The 14792-nt window shown below is 36.5% G+C and overlaps 1 protein-coding gene across 1 annotated transcript in view; it reads right to left on the reverse strand.

The window, feature by feature from the left end:
- CCDC171 (coiled-coil domain containing 171) overlaps window positions 1-14792 on the reverse strand; it is a gene marked incomplete at both ends in the record, with an annotated part of 260866 nt that overhangs the window by 222138 nt on the left and 23936 nt on the right. Inside the window, 2 exon segments of the mRNA XM_079548267.1 lie at window positions 3538-3698; window positions 6546-6638. Coding sequence (XP_079404393.1) covers window positions 3538-3698; window positions 6546-6638 — 254 coding nt within the window.

Consider the following 14792-nt stretch of genomic DNA (forward strand, 5'->3'; position numbering starts at 1 on the left):
TCTACTGGACAAAGCCCTGAGTAATCTGATCTCAAAGCTGACTCTGGCACAAGTAGAATGTTGAATTAAAGATCTTCTACAATCCCTTCCAGCTTAAATTATTCTATGGCATCATTTTTAACAGTGGCAACATCCCGTGTCTGTCTTCATTTTATTTTCTCTTTTCATTATTCTTTCATTAGAACTGCTAGTAACCCAAAGGGCTCTAATTTTTCCCAGTTTTTAAATCAATATTGTCACTTCCTGGCTTTGAATTAAATAAGTCTTACAGATTTAACCCACATATAAAGACAAAACATACCTTTTAGCTGAAGGAATACTTCATCATTCCTCCTAATGCCTATGTCTTTCTGCTCCAGCCCAGCTAACATATTCTTTTTCTCTTAGATGTAGATGTTTACTTCTTATTCTTACAGAATTTGCCTATTTCAGTTATCGAATGTCACTCCTATTCTTATAGCTTTCAGAAGCACAGTAAGAGAAGTTCCAATTTATTCTACATTATTTCCTCAGTCTTCAAGAAAAGTAAATTAACATGAAGAACCAGATCTCTTCTTACTTACAATTTACATAGTGCTACTGGGTTCAGAGCTAATTAATAAATTATGCAACCCAGAAAAGTCTGTATGCTTGGAATCAGCACTGATCTTTTTCTCAGAAAATCAGTTCTCACAGCTTTGTATAGATTCCACTTATCCCACATCAAATCCAGCTAAAAAGACATACAAGTATTCTAGCACAATAAATGAAAGTCCCCAACAATTTCCAAAGACTGAAAGACAATCCTGGAGGACCCCTTCAGGCAAAGCAAAAATATGTTAGGATGCCAAATCGTGGCTTAAAAGAAAATGAAAAGCTCCTCATCTTAAATTCAAGGACCACACCCTTCAAAGGTAAGTAGATCAAAGGTTCTTCTATTCTATCTGAAAGGATCCAGTGAAAGTAATCACTGATACTCACCAGTATAACTGATAATTGTATGCTTCAACACATAAAAAAAGCAGGGTAGACTGAAGAGACATTCATGCCCATTACATGCAAGTATCTAAAAGGAACTGAGCATACTGACAGTCCAATTGAGGTAAATTTTGACCTACCTTTACAGACTAAGAGTTCAGAGAGACAGTACTCTAAGAATAGGCAGTTTCTGTTTCTTAAGCCTTTATTAAAACTACCAACTTTCACAGAGAGGTTAGTATTCTCTCATGCAGACATGAGCTGCTCATATAGTACAAAGGCAAGTTTTTGAGCTTGGATAGAAACAATAGGGGAGTAATTCCTGAAGTTTCTAGGAGGAATGATAAATTGTACCTAAAGATTGCTGGAAGGCTAATGGCTCCTTGACTGATTACAGAAAGTTATGGTATGTGGCCATATTGAAAACAGGAAAAGATTTTCTAGACTGAAAACGACTTCAGCTTAATAGACATTAGCCAAGAAAACTTAAAGCCCCGTATTTCATTTGATGATGCTGAATTTAGCTGGTCTAGCCTCAAATACAGAGATGGACCTTGGAATAGTCAGCTTCGGAATCACACAGAACCACAGAATGTCAGGGATTGGAAGGCACCTCCGAAGATCATCTAGTCCAATCCCCTTGCTGGAACAGCAACGCCTAGATGAGACCACACAGGAATGCATTCAGGTGGGTTTTGAATATCTCCAGAGAAGGAGACCCCACAGTCTCTCTGTGCAGTCTGCTCCAGTGTTCTGTTATCCTTATTGTGAAGAAGCTGTTTCTCATATTATGTGGAGCCTCCCATGTTCCAACTTGCACCCACTGCCCCTTGTCCTGTCATTGGATGTCATTGAGAAGAGTGGCATCCCCTTCACGACACTCACTCTTTCCATATTTACAAATATTAATGAGAACAAGCTAAAGAGACCCAGCTTCCTCAGCCTCTCCTCGTCTCCTTTAATCATCTTTGTGGCACTGCACTGGACTCTCTCAAGCAGTTAACTGTCCTTCATCTGAGGGGCCGAGAACTGGACTTTGGAAGGAAGAAGCTGTCCAGGAATTAGCAGGGAAGGAAAAGATTTTATCTGTGAATTCATCTCCAAAAACATGAATTTTCTGTATTTTCTTCACCAACTGAACATGGAAACCTACTGGGGGAAAAAAATTCTGCGCAAGACAAGAAATTAGAACTTACATACATGATGAACACATGCATTGCAGGTAAGAAGTTGGATCAAAACAGCTCCTGATCCAATAGACTTCAAACAAAGCCGCTCTGAATATGAAGTAGATTTTTAAAATTTTAAAAAAGTCATATTACTGGCACAGGCCTTCTTCACTTCAAGAAAATGCAAAGAACTTGGTATTACCTTTACGCCAAATACACTGCTAACATAGAATTCATGTTTAGAGCAAAACAACAAGGCAGGACAAGCTTACAGTTAATTAAAAATCTCAAAATATACCCTGTCAGCTTCCCAGCTGTTTAAACTGCAATATTCCTGAATAATGACACTGGATTACTATCATAATGTATTTCATGCATTCTCACCATTTTTACATGAAAATTATTTTCTTTTCTTTGAAGAAAAAGTTTGGGTTTTTTCTTTTTTCTTTTTTTTTTTTAATATGGCTTTTGTTTACCTAAATGCACAATCTCACTTTCAGACTTCTTTTGGCCTAACTTTGGTGAAGAGTTCCATTGTGTTAATAACACAGCAGATGTTTCAAATGTGTTACTAAAAACATCTCTGAAACTATGTATATAAGAAAGGCCGAATTCAGTGCTCTGAAGTCCACAGAATTCTCTACCCAGAACACCATGGTAATCCATCAACTTAAGTTCTTCCAAACCTCTTCCTTCTCTAAATCTATCCTTCATTTTACTTACTGCTTAGCTACCTGTTTTACAACACCATTCTTCTTATGTTTTCTTATGCCAAGATATACTTGATTCAGCCAAGGAAGAAGATACAGTACTGTGCATCCTTCTATCTGCATGGTAAGTATAACACAGCCATTCTTCCAAGAACCATCTGTTACCACAGACAAAGCAGAATGTACCAAGCGGGAAAGGAATTCCAGTTAATTTTACCTACTTTACACCTTTTCCTGTCCTATTCTTACCAAGTCAAAACTTTCCAGGTTTATTCAAAAGCAGAAAATAAAGATTATTCAGCAGAAATAATAAACAATTCCTAGATAGAAATCTTGAAGATCCACCTACTGCCATGAAAACTTCTCACCATAACATTGTATTTGTATAAAGAAAAAAAATATTTTTAAACCCATTGCGTACGTTTTTCTACACTTCTCCCAAATGCTACAAGACCCTATCGTAACTATCATTTTCAGTATTTTGCTTAGACAAATAACCTACATCATAACCTCCACCTTCCCCTAACATGTATGCTTACTAGTATGGACCTGTTATTAATGGAACACCAGGTTTGAAGCCTTTTTTAGGTTTGCAAGGAGTGTAGGATGGTACTGTTTTCTACTGATAGGAAACTATAGAACTGTTAGTGCTATTCCAGCTTCCTACAGCCAATTTTCAATGGATATAAAAGATAACTTACCTATTGACTTTTTCCAAGTTCTCTTGGGCTTTCTGTTTTTCTCTCTCATATGCATTTTCTACCTCTTTGAATTCCTTCCTGATCATCTCTAGGTCTGAAAGAGCTTCTGCCTGGCTGACTTTTTCCATTTGTAAAGCTCCTTCAAGTTCTCGAATTCTCATCTACCAAGTGATCAGAAAACAATGAAAGCAAGCTAGAAAAAAGTATCATGGTATTTAACACTGTTCCATTTTCTGCTTTAAGGACAATTATATTCCATTAAATCTGTCTTACTGCATTTTGAGAAAAAGCATTGAATATATGCAGAAATGTATAAATAATTCAGAGATAAACAGTAAGTTGAAAAAAATGCCTTTTAATGTGCTTAGGGGTGTATGACTTTTTCACCTTTCAGGTTTTAGGCACAGTTTTTCAGGGGAATTCTATTGTTTAAGTTTGATACATGGCTGCAAAGACTACAATTATTACTTTTGCTAAGAGGAAACCATACTTGAGAAGTCCACATATTCAAAAAGAGAAGAAAACTGTACCAGCTGCTTATTTATAAAAGTCTCTAATTTTATGGAACACTGCCCTCTCAGTTCCACTGAATATGATGAAGAAGACGAAGAAAATGAAGAAAAGCAAACCTCTTCTTTTCACTACCTTAATGGTACCCTTAAATAAATAAATAAATAAATAAATAAGAGCATTTTCACAAAGAAGATCATTAAAATAAGGAAAAAACTAACTCAAAAACAGCATCAGTTATTTTTGTTGCTCAGGAAATAAAAAGGAAGAATACAAATTTTACTAAGTTTGTAAAATTTACATTGTAAAGTCTTGTATTATAAGAATATTAAAGTAGTGGGTTTTTTGGTTTTTTGGTTTTGTTTTTTTTTTTTGCTTGCCTTCTAAAGTAAGCTGTAATTGCCTCATTTGGTCAAACATTATGTGATCATAGACTCATAAAACAGCTTGGGTTGGAAAGAACCTTGAATATCACCTGCCATGGGCAAGGACAGCTCCCACAAGATCAGGTTGCCCACGACCTTATCTTCTCCAGACTGAACAAGGTGTAGTGGTCCAGCCCTCAGATCATCTTTGTGGCCCTTCTTTGGACACAGTCCAACAGCCCCACCTGTGGTCAACAGCCATTGACCACAACCCTCTGGCTAAAACAATCCAATCAATTATTTATCCACTGAATAATCAACCTTTCAAATCCTTATTTCTCCAATTTAGAGAAAAGACTGTGGTATGGGACCACATCAAAAGCCTTGCACAAAACCAGGGAGATGGAATCAGTTCCCCTTCCTGTGTCCATCAACACCATTACTTCACTGCAGAAAGTCACCTAGTTGGGAAGGTGCTTGGTGAAGCTTTGTTGGTGCCTCACATCATCTCATCTTTCACGTGCCTTAACATAGCTTCTAGGAGAATCTGTTTTGCAACCACCCCAGGCATAGAAGTGATCGGCCTTGGATTCCCCAGGTCTTCATTTCCCAATTCTCTTTGGGGACTTCACCTGACAGCCGTGACTTCTCAAATATAGTGAAGACTTGCTTTGCAACCACGTAAGATAGCTCTTTCAGGAACTGAGATGTGTGTCCATATGGGAACTGCTGAATCACAGCCTGAACCTCTGACTGACAACCTGAGGCGAGCAATGAGTCAGCTCTGGGAGCACAGGTGAAGACAATTCTCCTGTGCTACTGGAAGGGGGGGAGCCTGGCTCCACCTTTCCTAGACCCCATTTAAGAACTGACTAGCACTGAAGAAGGATCTCACTTGGAGACTGCTCCTCTTAGAGTCTTCTCAGTGATCTCAGGACAAGGGTAAGCTTTGCATCTGTTCTTCTTTAGCATGATAACCTGTTTAGCTTAACTTGCCTGTATATTTCTTAATTATAGCATCCATATATTCATTGAATACACAGTGTTGTAAGGTTCCATAGACTTATACACATTCACATTCAACAGGTTGTTTCAGACTTGCAGACTTTGTTTACAGCAGCCTGCAGTAAACTGCAACTACAAGGTGTTTATTGGTCTGATCCCTGACTTTTTTTTTTATTTTTATTTTTTCTACTCACAAGCTTTCAACCTGATTATGGTTGTTTTTCAGAGGCAACACCCCTACCCATCCTTCCCTGCCCATCTCTTGAACAGATTGCAGATCTTAATTGTCTTGCTCCAGTTGTGCAATTATTAACTGCTATCATGAAAATGTGATGGTAAGTCATATTGTTCTAACTGCACTATGGTTTCCAACTCCTTCAGCTTATGCTCATGCCGCATGCATTGGTGTTGAGGAACTTCAGCTGGTCTACTAGCCTTGCTACCTTCTTCAAAGAGCTGTCTCAAGCTCCTCTGGGACAAATCTGAGATCTTTCCCTACTGCTTCCTAAAATGCCAGTATTTCACAGCTCTTCTCAGTCATATAGATATCCATTATTAAAAATGCAAAGATTTAACATTCAAGTATATATATTACGTTTTCTCATATAATTAACCTTTACTGGTAGTTGCTGATACTGTAACGTTGTTTGAAGGTGAAATCTACTTTGAACAATAATATTTGTAACAGCAGTTTCAGTGTGCATTTATTCAGTACTCATTCCTATAGAAGTCAGATGCATATACTGCATATCCAAATAGTCCCAGTAAATTTCTAGTCAAAAGACATAGGACAGGATATTTATATGGTACCATGGTGTTTAGCTCTAATTAAATATTTCTTTTTCCTACACTATATAAATACCAGGAGAAGTTACACTCTTATTCTTACAAATCTGAATAAATTATTAATATTTTTAAAGAATTGAAAAGAATATTCCCTGAGAAACAGGTATTTTTCTGATCTTTCCTTTATGTATTACAGTTTTGAAATTTAAATGCAAAAAAAAAAAAAAAAAAAAAAAAAAAAAAATCCAGTGTTCTTACTGAAGCATCTAGAAGACTGCAACTTTATAACTTCAGGAACTCATCTGATATAAAGCTCCACAAAATATTTAACAGAAAGTTTACCTGGGTGATTTCCAAATTGAATTTGGATTTCAAATGTGCTGCTCTTTCTTCTTCAATGCTTTCTTCCAATTGTTTTATTCTGTCTGTTGCTGCCTAGAAGTACATTTTGAAGAAATTTAAGTTCAGACAGATCGTAAACATAACATACAGATTCTTATAACTCAATATTTTAGGATTCTGTATACCACTCCAGTATATCTGACTTCCACAGGAAACTATGATTATCCAAGAAACGATCTAAGAAACACATATCAAAATAATTTTTGCAGAGCTAAAATATTACATGATTTTCTATTCTGTTAAGTAAATTGATTTAGCACTATGTTATCACTGCATTGTTTTAGAACTAAAAAAACTGTGGCTGGAATCAAAAAGTGAAAAGACTGAGCTCAAATTTTCTATTGATTACCATAGTATTTGCTTTTACCAAGGTTATAACCTGAGGCAACACAACTCCAGCCTACATTTTCCAGAAAACAATGAAATAACAATAGAGTATCTATAAATTTAGTAATGAGATGACAAAGTATTGAGAAGACTGAGAATTCCATAAATACGTACTGTTTTTAGCATGTAATTTCCAATTAAAATGCCAACACTGCTTTGCAGGCCTAAATCAATGAGATTCACCATGCCAAAGAACTTTAAGAATACTGTTTCAAAGAGCTGAAACAGTATTTGTATTGACTTCTAACTATTCTGCTGGTTTTGTCTAGAAAAATGTCAGGAAGTGTACAATATTTTAACAAATATCCTGACTAATCAAATCAGTCACAGTGCATTACAGAACAGAGTATCTGTATATGCAAGCACAGTTTAAGCAACATGGGATTGTCTGAATTTGACTGTCCATTCTTCCAACATTTAAAGAATGACAATGACTATGCTAGAAATCTGTTCTAAAATCTGGATTGGCCTCAAGATATTAAAAAGACAGGCTACTTCCTTACTTTATTTTTTGGGATAGCAACAGGGTTTTTTTTAACATAAGCGCATTTCAGGTTGCATAAATACAATCAAAATTCTTGATATTGGAAATGTAAAATCAGTGAGACTGCATCTTGGTTGCAAGCATTTAAGAGAAGAAACTTTAACAGATGTTAGAACAAAGGCTCTTGACAATAAATGTAATGCTCGTTTGTATAATCTCTCTCTCACATACACAAACAAAAAAAGGAAAAATTTTCAATACAGATGTTTGTCAGAAGCATACCAAAGAGAAAAGCAGAAAAAGCACAGAGCTTACCAAACCTACTCCACAGTAAGATATGTCAGAAGGCCTGAACTCTTCCTCAGAAGTCTCATGTTTAACATAATCAAAGAAAAAAATCCTGCACAAACTCTCCTCCTATACTTCCGTATTTCTAAGACTATCCTCAAAATTTTAAGTACTGATTTAGTCTTAAAGTCTTATTCCTTCCAAACATCAGCTTTAATGCAAAATTAACAAACTATCACCTGGCTCATTTTGTAACGACCTCCTTAGCATCCTTCAACAGATCAACAGCTTCCAAAAGGATGGTTTTACAAACAAATACTGCCCTGCCAGCCTAGTAAAAGTAGTCCACGAACAAAAAGGAGCATTTCACAATATAGACTCAAGTGCAAAAATTACCTTCCATCTTTGGCTAGCTTGTACAAGCACCTATTTTTATACTGAACACTAGAATAAAAAAAATTGAAAAAAGTGACTGCAAGGTTTTAATTACTTACTAATTCATAAGCTCATTTGACTACTAATGTCAGATTTTCTGAGAACTCTGTTCTCTGCCTTCGAATGAAGCAAGAAAATTACTTTCTGCTTGTTAAAAGACACCACAATCATTGATTTATTTCTGCGAACGAGTACCCTAGGGAACAAAGAGACAGTCCCGATAGACAGATAAATAAAAATAGAGTAAGTAACAGCTTGATTGAGAGTACCTGAAAGAATGGAAGAAAATGGACCAATCTTATTCTCCAGAACAGATTCTACATGTAGTTCTTAACATAGAACTTAAAAACTAGAGCACATGTAAAGCTGACATGATGGACACTTAACTGCAAGGGCAAAAAGGCATGGTCCAGAGGAAACTTCAACTGCCAGAAATACAGAAATTCATTTCTAAAAAATTCTGAAAGAAGTAAGAAGTGGCAACACATCACTCTTCTGCTGTCTGAGAGCAGTTCCATTTAAAAGGACATGTTTGCAGATGGTTAATCTGCTTCAGTTCTTACAAGTTACTGAAAAACTAACCTGTAGAACTAGCATGCCTACAACAGGAAGAACCAGGAAAACTAGTATTTAATTTGCAAGGTTAGGAACCTCAAATTCTCTTCTTGTTTTTGAAGTTCATCTTCTGTTTGACTTTTTAAAGTCTTACTCATACCAATAATTTCTTACAACTCCAATTTTTAAAGCCTTGTTTAAATTAGCTTGCTGAAACTTCAGAAAACACAGACCTAAAGAGAGAACAAGTATGTATTTTCTTTCAACATAAGTCACGATCAGGGACCAGGCAAAACCTACTACTACTTTCTTGGACTGCTAGTAGCCAAAGATGGTATTTGAACTACAGTGCCCTCACGTCTTGAAAAATTCTTCAAGTAGACTTCAATCTTAGTTTACCAGTATAAGCAACTCTCTTGCACAAAATAATTTGGAAATTTAAGAGCTTACAGAAAAAATACACCAGTAAACTGAAGATGTAATGAAGATGTCCTGTTTCTGAATATTCTGTTTCCAGAGTTCTTTTATTTGGTCACTGCAGCTTCTGGTTCACCATATGGGGCCCGAAGGGAGGTGTGCCTGCCTGTGGCAAGGGGGTTGCAACGAGATAATTTTCAGAGTCCCTTCCCACCCAAACCATTCAATGATATAACTTCTATGGGGTGTTGAAAGGAGAGCTATAAGGATGGCGGAGGGTCTTGAGAGCAAGATGTATGAGGAGCAGCTGAGATCCCTTAGTTTGTTCAGCCTAGAGGAGACTAAGTGGGAACCTCATCATACCCAACAGCTCTTTACAAGGGGAGGGGAAGGGCAGCACTGACCTCTGCTTTCTGGTGACAGAGACAGGATCTGGGGGAGCTGCATGGAGCTGTCAGGGAAGGGTCAGGACGGGAGTTAGGGAAAGGTTCTTCACCAAGACAGTGGTCAGGCACTGGAATAGGCTCCCCAGGACAGTGGCCATAGCAATGAGCATGATGGAGCTCAAGAAGCTTTTGGAAAATGCTCTCAGACATACGGTTTGTTTTCTTAGGTAGTTCTGTGTCAAGCCAGGATTTGGACTTGAGGATCATTGTGAGTTCCTTCCAACTTGGGATATTCTACAATTCCATATATTTAGTAAATTCAAACAAAGTGAGATGTCAGTAAGTCAGAAGAAAATTTGTGGGAAAACCAAAAACTGCAAGAGGTATTTAATCAGAAATTAGCATATAAGCCTGGCTAAACAACAGAAAGATTCATCAGATATCACATTTCAGTTAGAATACTATCTGGGATTGCTGTTCATGTAAGTATACATCAGCCGCAGAAATGAGATCTGGATTCCAAACTGAGACTAAAGAGGAAAAATTTAAAAAACTTCAAACACTTCATATAAATGTTTATCTTCCTTGTGATGTCTCACATAGGCTCTGCTAATCCTTATAAGCACTTCACTCCATAATGCATACTGTTGTCATCCTGTAGCAGAGATAATGATCTACAGTGTACTCTGTGGGAGAAAGAAATGTCAGGGATGAGTCTAATCTGTAACACTACATTAAAAACTCCAGAACACAAACTGGGATGAAGAGAGGAGTTCCACATACCTTTCTGACAGACAGAAAGATGGAAACCTCATTTGAATCATGCAAAAGATAACAGTCAGTCTCCCTTTGTATTCAAAAACTTTACAAAATGCCTGTATACCAAGTAGATGCATGAAAACAAATTCTAGAGAAAGCTTGAGGATTTCAGATATCCAGATTGCAGTTTTTTAGTTGACCGTTAAACAGGAATATTTTTCATTTTAGCGTGGACTATTTCTTTTTAGTAATATATTGCTAGGATGGACTGAAATAAGTGGGTTCTCTGAAGCTTTTCTTATGCAGCACTGGTAACATTGGTTATTCAGTAAATATTCAGTACTGACAGAGCTCACCTATTACGTCTGTTTTCACCCTGACGTGCAGCATATCTGAAGACAGACAAGTACGGTACTACAGAACTCATGGAATTTCCATTCCAAAACATTCCAACAACAACAATTTTGCATTTCCAAACATCAACAGTTTGCAGTACTATTTTCCAAAGTGTCTGTGTGGCTTCTATGTTTCTCAGTTCCTCATCCTTACTGTAAGTACTGCAGTATGTGTGAAACTGAATTTCTCCTTCAGAATGTACTGCCCAATATCCTGTATATGTGCAATGCCACAGCTACTTAATTGAACAAAACCTTCAGCAAACAATAAAGAAGAGAAAAAAAAGTACATTTCCAATAATTATCAACTTCAGATGTGGTAGTGCAAGTCCTTTTTCCCTCCTCTGCTTCTATTTTGGTAACTTCTGCAAGATTTGTAGAGTACAGAGATTATTAGGATATTTATACACTTCTATTGCTTTAAGTACACAACCTCTTATATGCAATGCTCAGCCAGGATACAGTTTTCAGGGAAGAGACTATACATCAGATCAGAATCATCGCTCCATTTATGTACTTCCACTTTCAGATTAAGATCTCACTTTTTCCAACTTAAAAGCATTTCCCAACAAATCCTAACTCAAATTAAGAAGTCAGGTTTAAGCACATCTTTGGAAAATATGCTGACCACTTCCATCTACTGTTAGAAATACCGGTGCCTCTTGATCATGGTAAGGTGGAGCCATCTCCTGTCCAGATAATAAACAACTTATTATTAACTATAAAAGTACTCAACTACAAGCAATTTTTAACCACTGAGGTAAATGTTCTTTCAGCTTTATGGAATGCAGTCTATGCTACCAATATTTCCTATAATGAAGTCCTATAAATGAAGAGTAACATATCTCATTGACAAGAGTCATATTTGACCTGTGTAACACTGATTTGGAGGCTATAAAATAATCCATATGCTTGTCTCTAGGAAAAAAGTCAAAACCAATAGGATTGTTATACAGCTATAGTTTGGTTGCCTTTAGATAAAGTGCAAACCTACCCCAATCTGCAACTGATTTGCAGTTGGCAAACCCATCTTAATTGCTCTCCCTTCCTACAGTACTTTGAGAGGAAAAGAGTATCTCTTCTGGGTCTTATTCTCCACAGTTCATAAAATTCTGAAAAGCCCAGTCATCAACACCGTCACTTTTATACACACACAGACAAGATTAAAGTGTGACTACTAAATCCTAGTAAGGTCTACAGAATATTCAGCTTTGGTCTGACAGTGAGTTAAGAGTGAGAAGTCTTCAACCTTTGCTTGAATAACACAATAAAATGTTGATGGTAACGAGGAAGGCCCTCTGTACAGTGCATTACATTAGCAAGCATGTCACTGAAATAACCTGAACTTTGGAGCCACTAAAATGCAGTGCTTAAAGGGCATATAAGACAGCCACAGTAACTTTAATTCCTAGACATGAGCTGTGAGGGAGTGCAGATGAGTGTGGAGACCCTATGAAGTGGAGGCTTCAATATGAGTGAGCCACAAACAAAGGAGAGTGCAGGCAGACAAAACAAAAAGGACTTCAAATTTTAACTAGTGGCACTGTTAATAGGCTGTAGAATGTGTCCTTTCTTATACTGTTTGAAGCTTTATCAACTCTTTCCTGCGAGATCTATACAACTGCAATTCAGTTAATTTTGTCTGTTCACAATTTTGCTTTTATCTGAGATTCAATTTCTCAATTCACTAACTTGTATACAGTAAGAAATTTAGTACATTCACAACTTCACTATTACGTGTACTTTATTATTACACATACTTACACTTTCTGTAAATACAGAGGTGGCCCATCACTCAAACAAGTTTTCTTCCCAGTCATTTTTCCATTATAGCAGCTTTGCCAAAGTAATGCAAGACCACATGTTCAGCAGCATAGTGAAAGGTCTATATACTTGAAGGAGGGGAATACAGAAAGACCTTCTGAAAGCTAAGGGACTGATCTTAAAACGGCAACACACTCAAAGTATCACAAATACAGCAATATATTCAAAGTCTCTGAAATAAAATGAACCAAGTTATGGGACATTTTTCAAGACCCAAGAGAAAGGCTTAAAAACCTTGACAGACCTTGAGCTCCAACTTTCTGGGAGTCAGCAACCTCAAAAACATATAACAGAAAATAGAGTATCACCACATTTCCATGAACAAGACAGAGTTTGAAATTTATAAAACAATAATTCTGTTTTTCATGATAAAAGTCCACACTCCTCTCTCATTCCTTGTTCATCAAATAGCTTTCCTACCCAGCTTTTTGGCAGTCAGACACATTACAAGAAACACTGTTTTTATATACAAACTGCTCTATATTTCCCAAGAAATCATCCTTCCAGAGTTAGAGGAGCAAAGGGCAAAAATAAAAGACTCAGGTTCCACAAAATTAACATTCATTAATAGTAGGATCTTGATGAGTTCAGTACAAATATATCAAGAATTTGACTAGTGAATCTTGGGCTAAAGAGACAGAACAATAACAAGGTTTCAACTTCATTTTTTTTCCTGGTAGAGTATGTGTTCAGAAGGACCCCAGGCTCACGCAGCAATACACCACATTTGGTACTGCTGCAAGCTGGAACAGCTATTTTACAATAGAATAATGGTAATTTTCCCAGACTAATCACATAATTCACATCAATTCTTACTCCAGAAACTAGAAATATGTTCATTCAGATCATGTTCAGAATAATATTTGAGGGAAAACACCTGAGTAATATTAAAAAAAAAAAAAAAAAAAAAAAAGAGGGGGAGGAAGTTAAGAATTTTCTTCTTCTTTCTTTCTATTACAATGTAATAGATATAATCTTTTCTAGGAATGTCAGAGACTTTTAAATTTTTCATTTCATTCATTACAGCAGAAAGTATTTTTTCATGGACTTCTCTCTTATGTCCAGCAGAGGGTAGTAAACAGCTTTGCAAACTGAGAAACTTCATCCTAAGTGCACATGAAGAGGCAGCGAATAGCAAAAAATTAAAGGATGACCTTTTAATTGGAACAACCCTATTCTCCACACAAACCTCCCTAAGATTATCAATGTCATCAAAAAACTAAAAGTATACATTTCCTATTTAATGCCTACTTACATAATAAGGTAGCCTGCATAAGTATTTAAATAGTGGTAACTTCTGAGAATGTTTTCCAGTTTAAGGAGAATTTTAAAAAAGCAATCCATAACATGAAGAGAGATAAACAAATACAGGACTACTACATGAAAAAAAAATTGTTTTCTGTTTGAGGTGTACTACTTTAAGGCCTCTGAATGGAAATCCACCTCAAATATCAACATTACAGGTAAAAATAACATCAATAATTTAATCACAGCTTTAAATACAGGTTGATTATCAGAACATTAACAGAAATACCTGTATTTCTAATAGGCAGTACTTATTCCCACAGAGTGAGGAGTTTAAAATTGACACAGAACCATGTGAGAGTATTACAGAACTGTAAGGAAACTGCAACATATTGGCATGTAGTGAGAACTACTGCTCAGACTTTACTGCCCTTCTTTAATGCTTCTTCCACAATACACAGGAAGAAAGTGGCAACTGAGAATATGATGTACAGAAGCGATCATGCTACCACAGCATGATACAATTATCATGCATACACTTTTAATATACACTTACACATACACTTTTAACAGGGTATGACCCTTTCCTTCCACCAATTAGGAGGGAACCCAGTGCTCACTTCCCCCTCCTTTATCCAACAGATCTGACCTTGAATACCTCTGCATTACTTCCTTCACAATTTCCAAGGAGAAAGCTCCAGTAGCCACACTAAGTTGAAGATGAGCAAAGCTGGTCTTTTTTGTTGAGGTCCCTCCACTCTGCTTCTTCAGGAAGGAAAGAAAATATCTCTAACTGATTGAGTTCCAGAATGCAAGAGAATAAGTGGAAAGACAAATGTATAAATCAAAGAAAGGCTTTGAACAAGAAAGGCTGCAATTCAGACTTCAAGCTCTGTTAATACTAAACTGCTTCCCGGTATGCTTAATTTTTTGAGGACAGGATCATGGCTGACACACCAACTTAAAATAGGTTTTATCAATCAGATAATCAGTCAATTCAGAAATTTTGAAT

This window comes from Tetrao urogallus, assembly GCF_951394365.1.
Source record: "Tetrao urogallus genome assembly, chromosome: Z".
Taxonomy (NCBI): Eukaryota; Metazoa; Chordata; class Aves; order Galliformes; family Phasianidae; genus Tetrao; species Tetrao urogallus.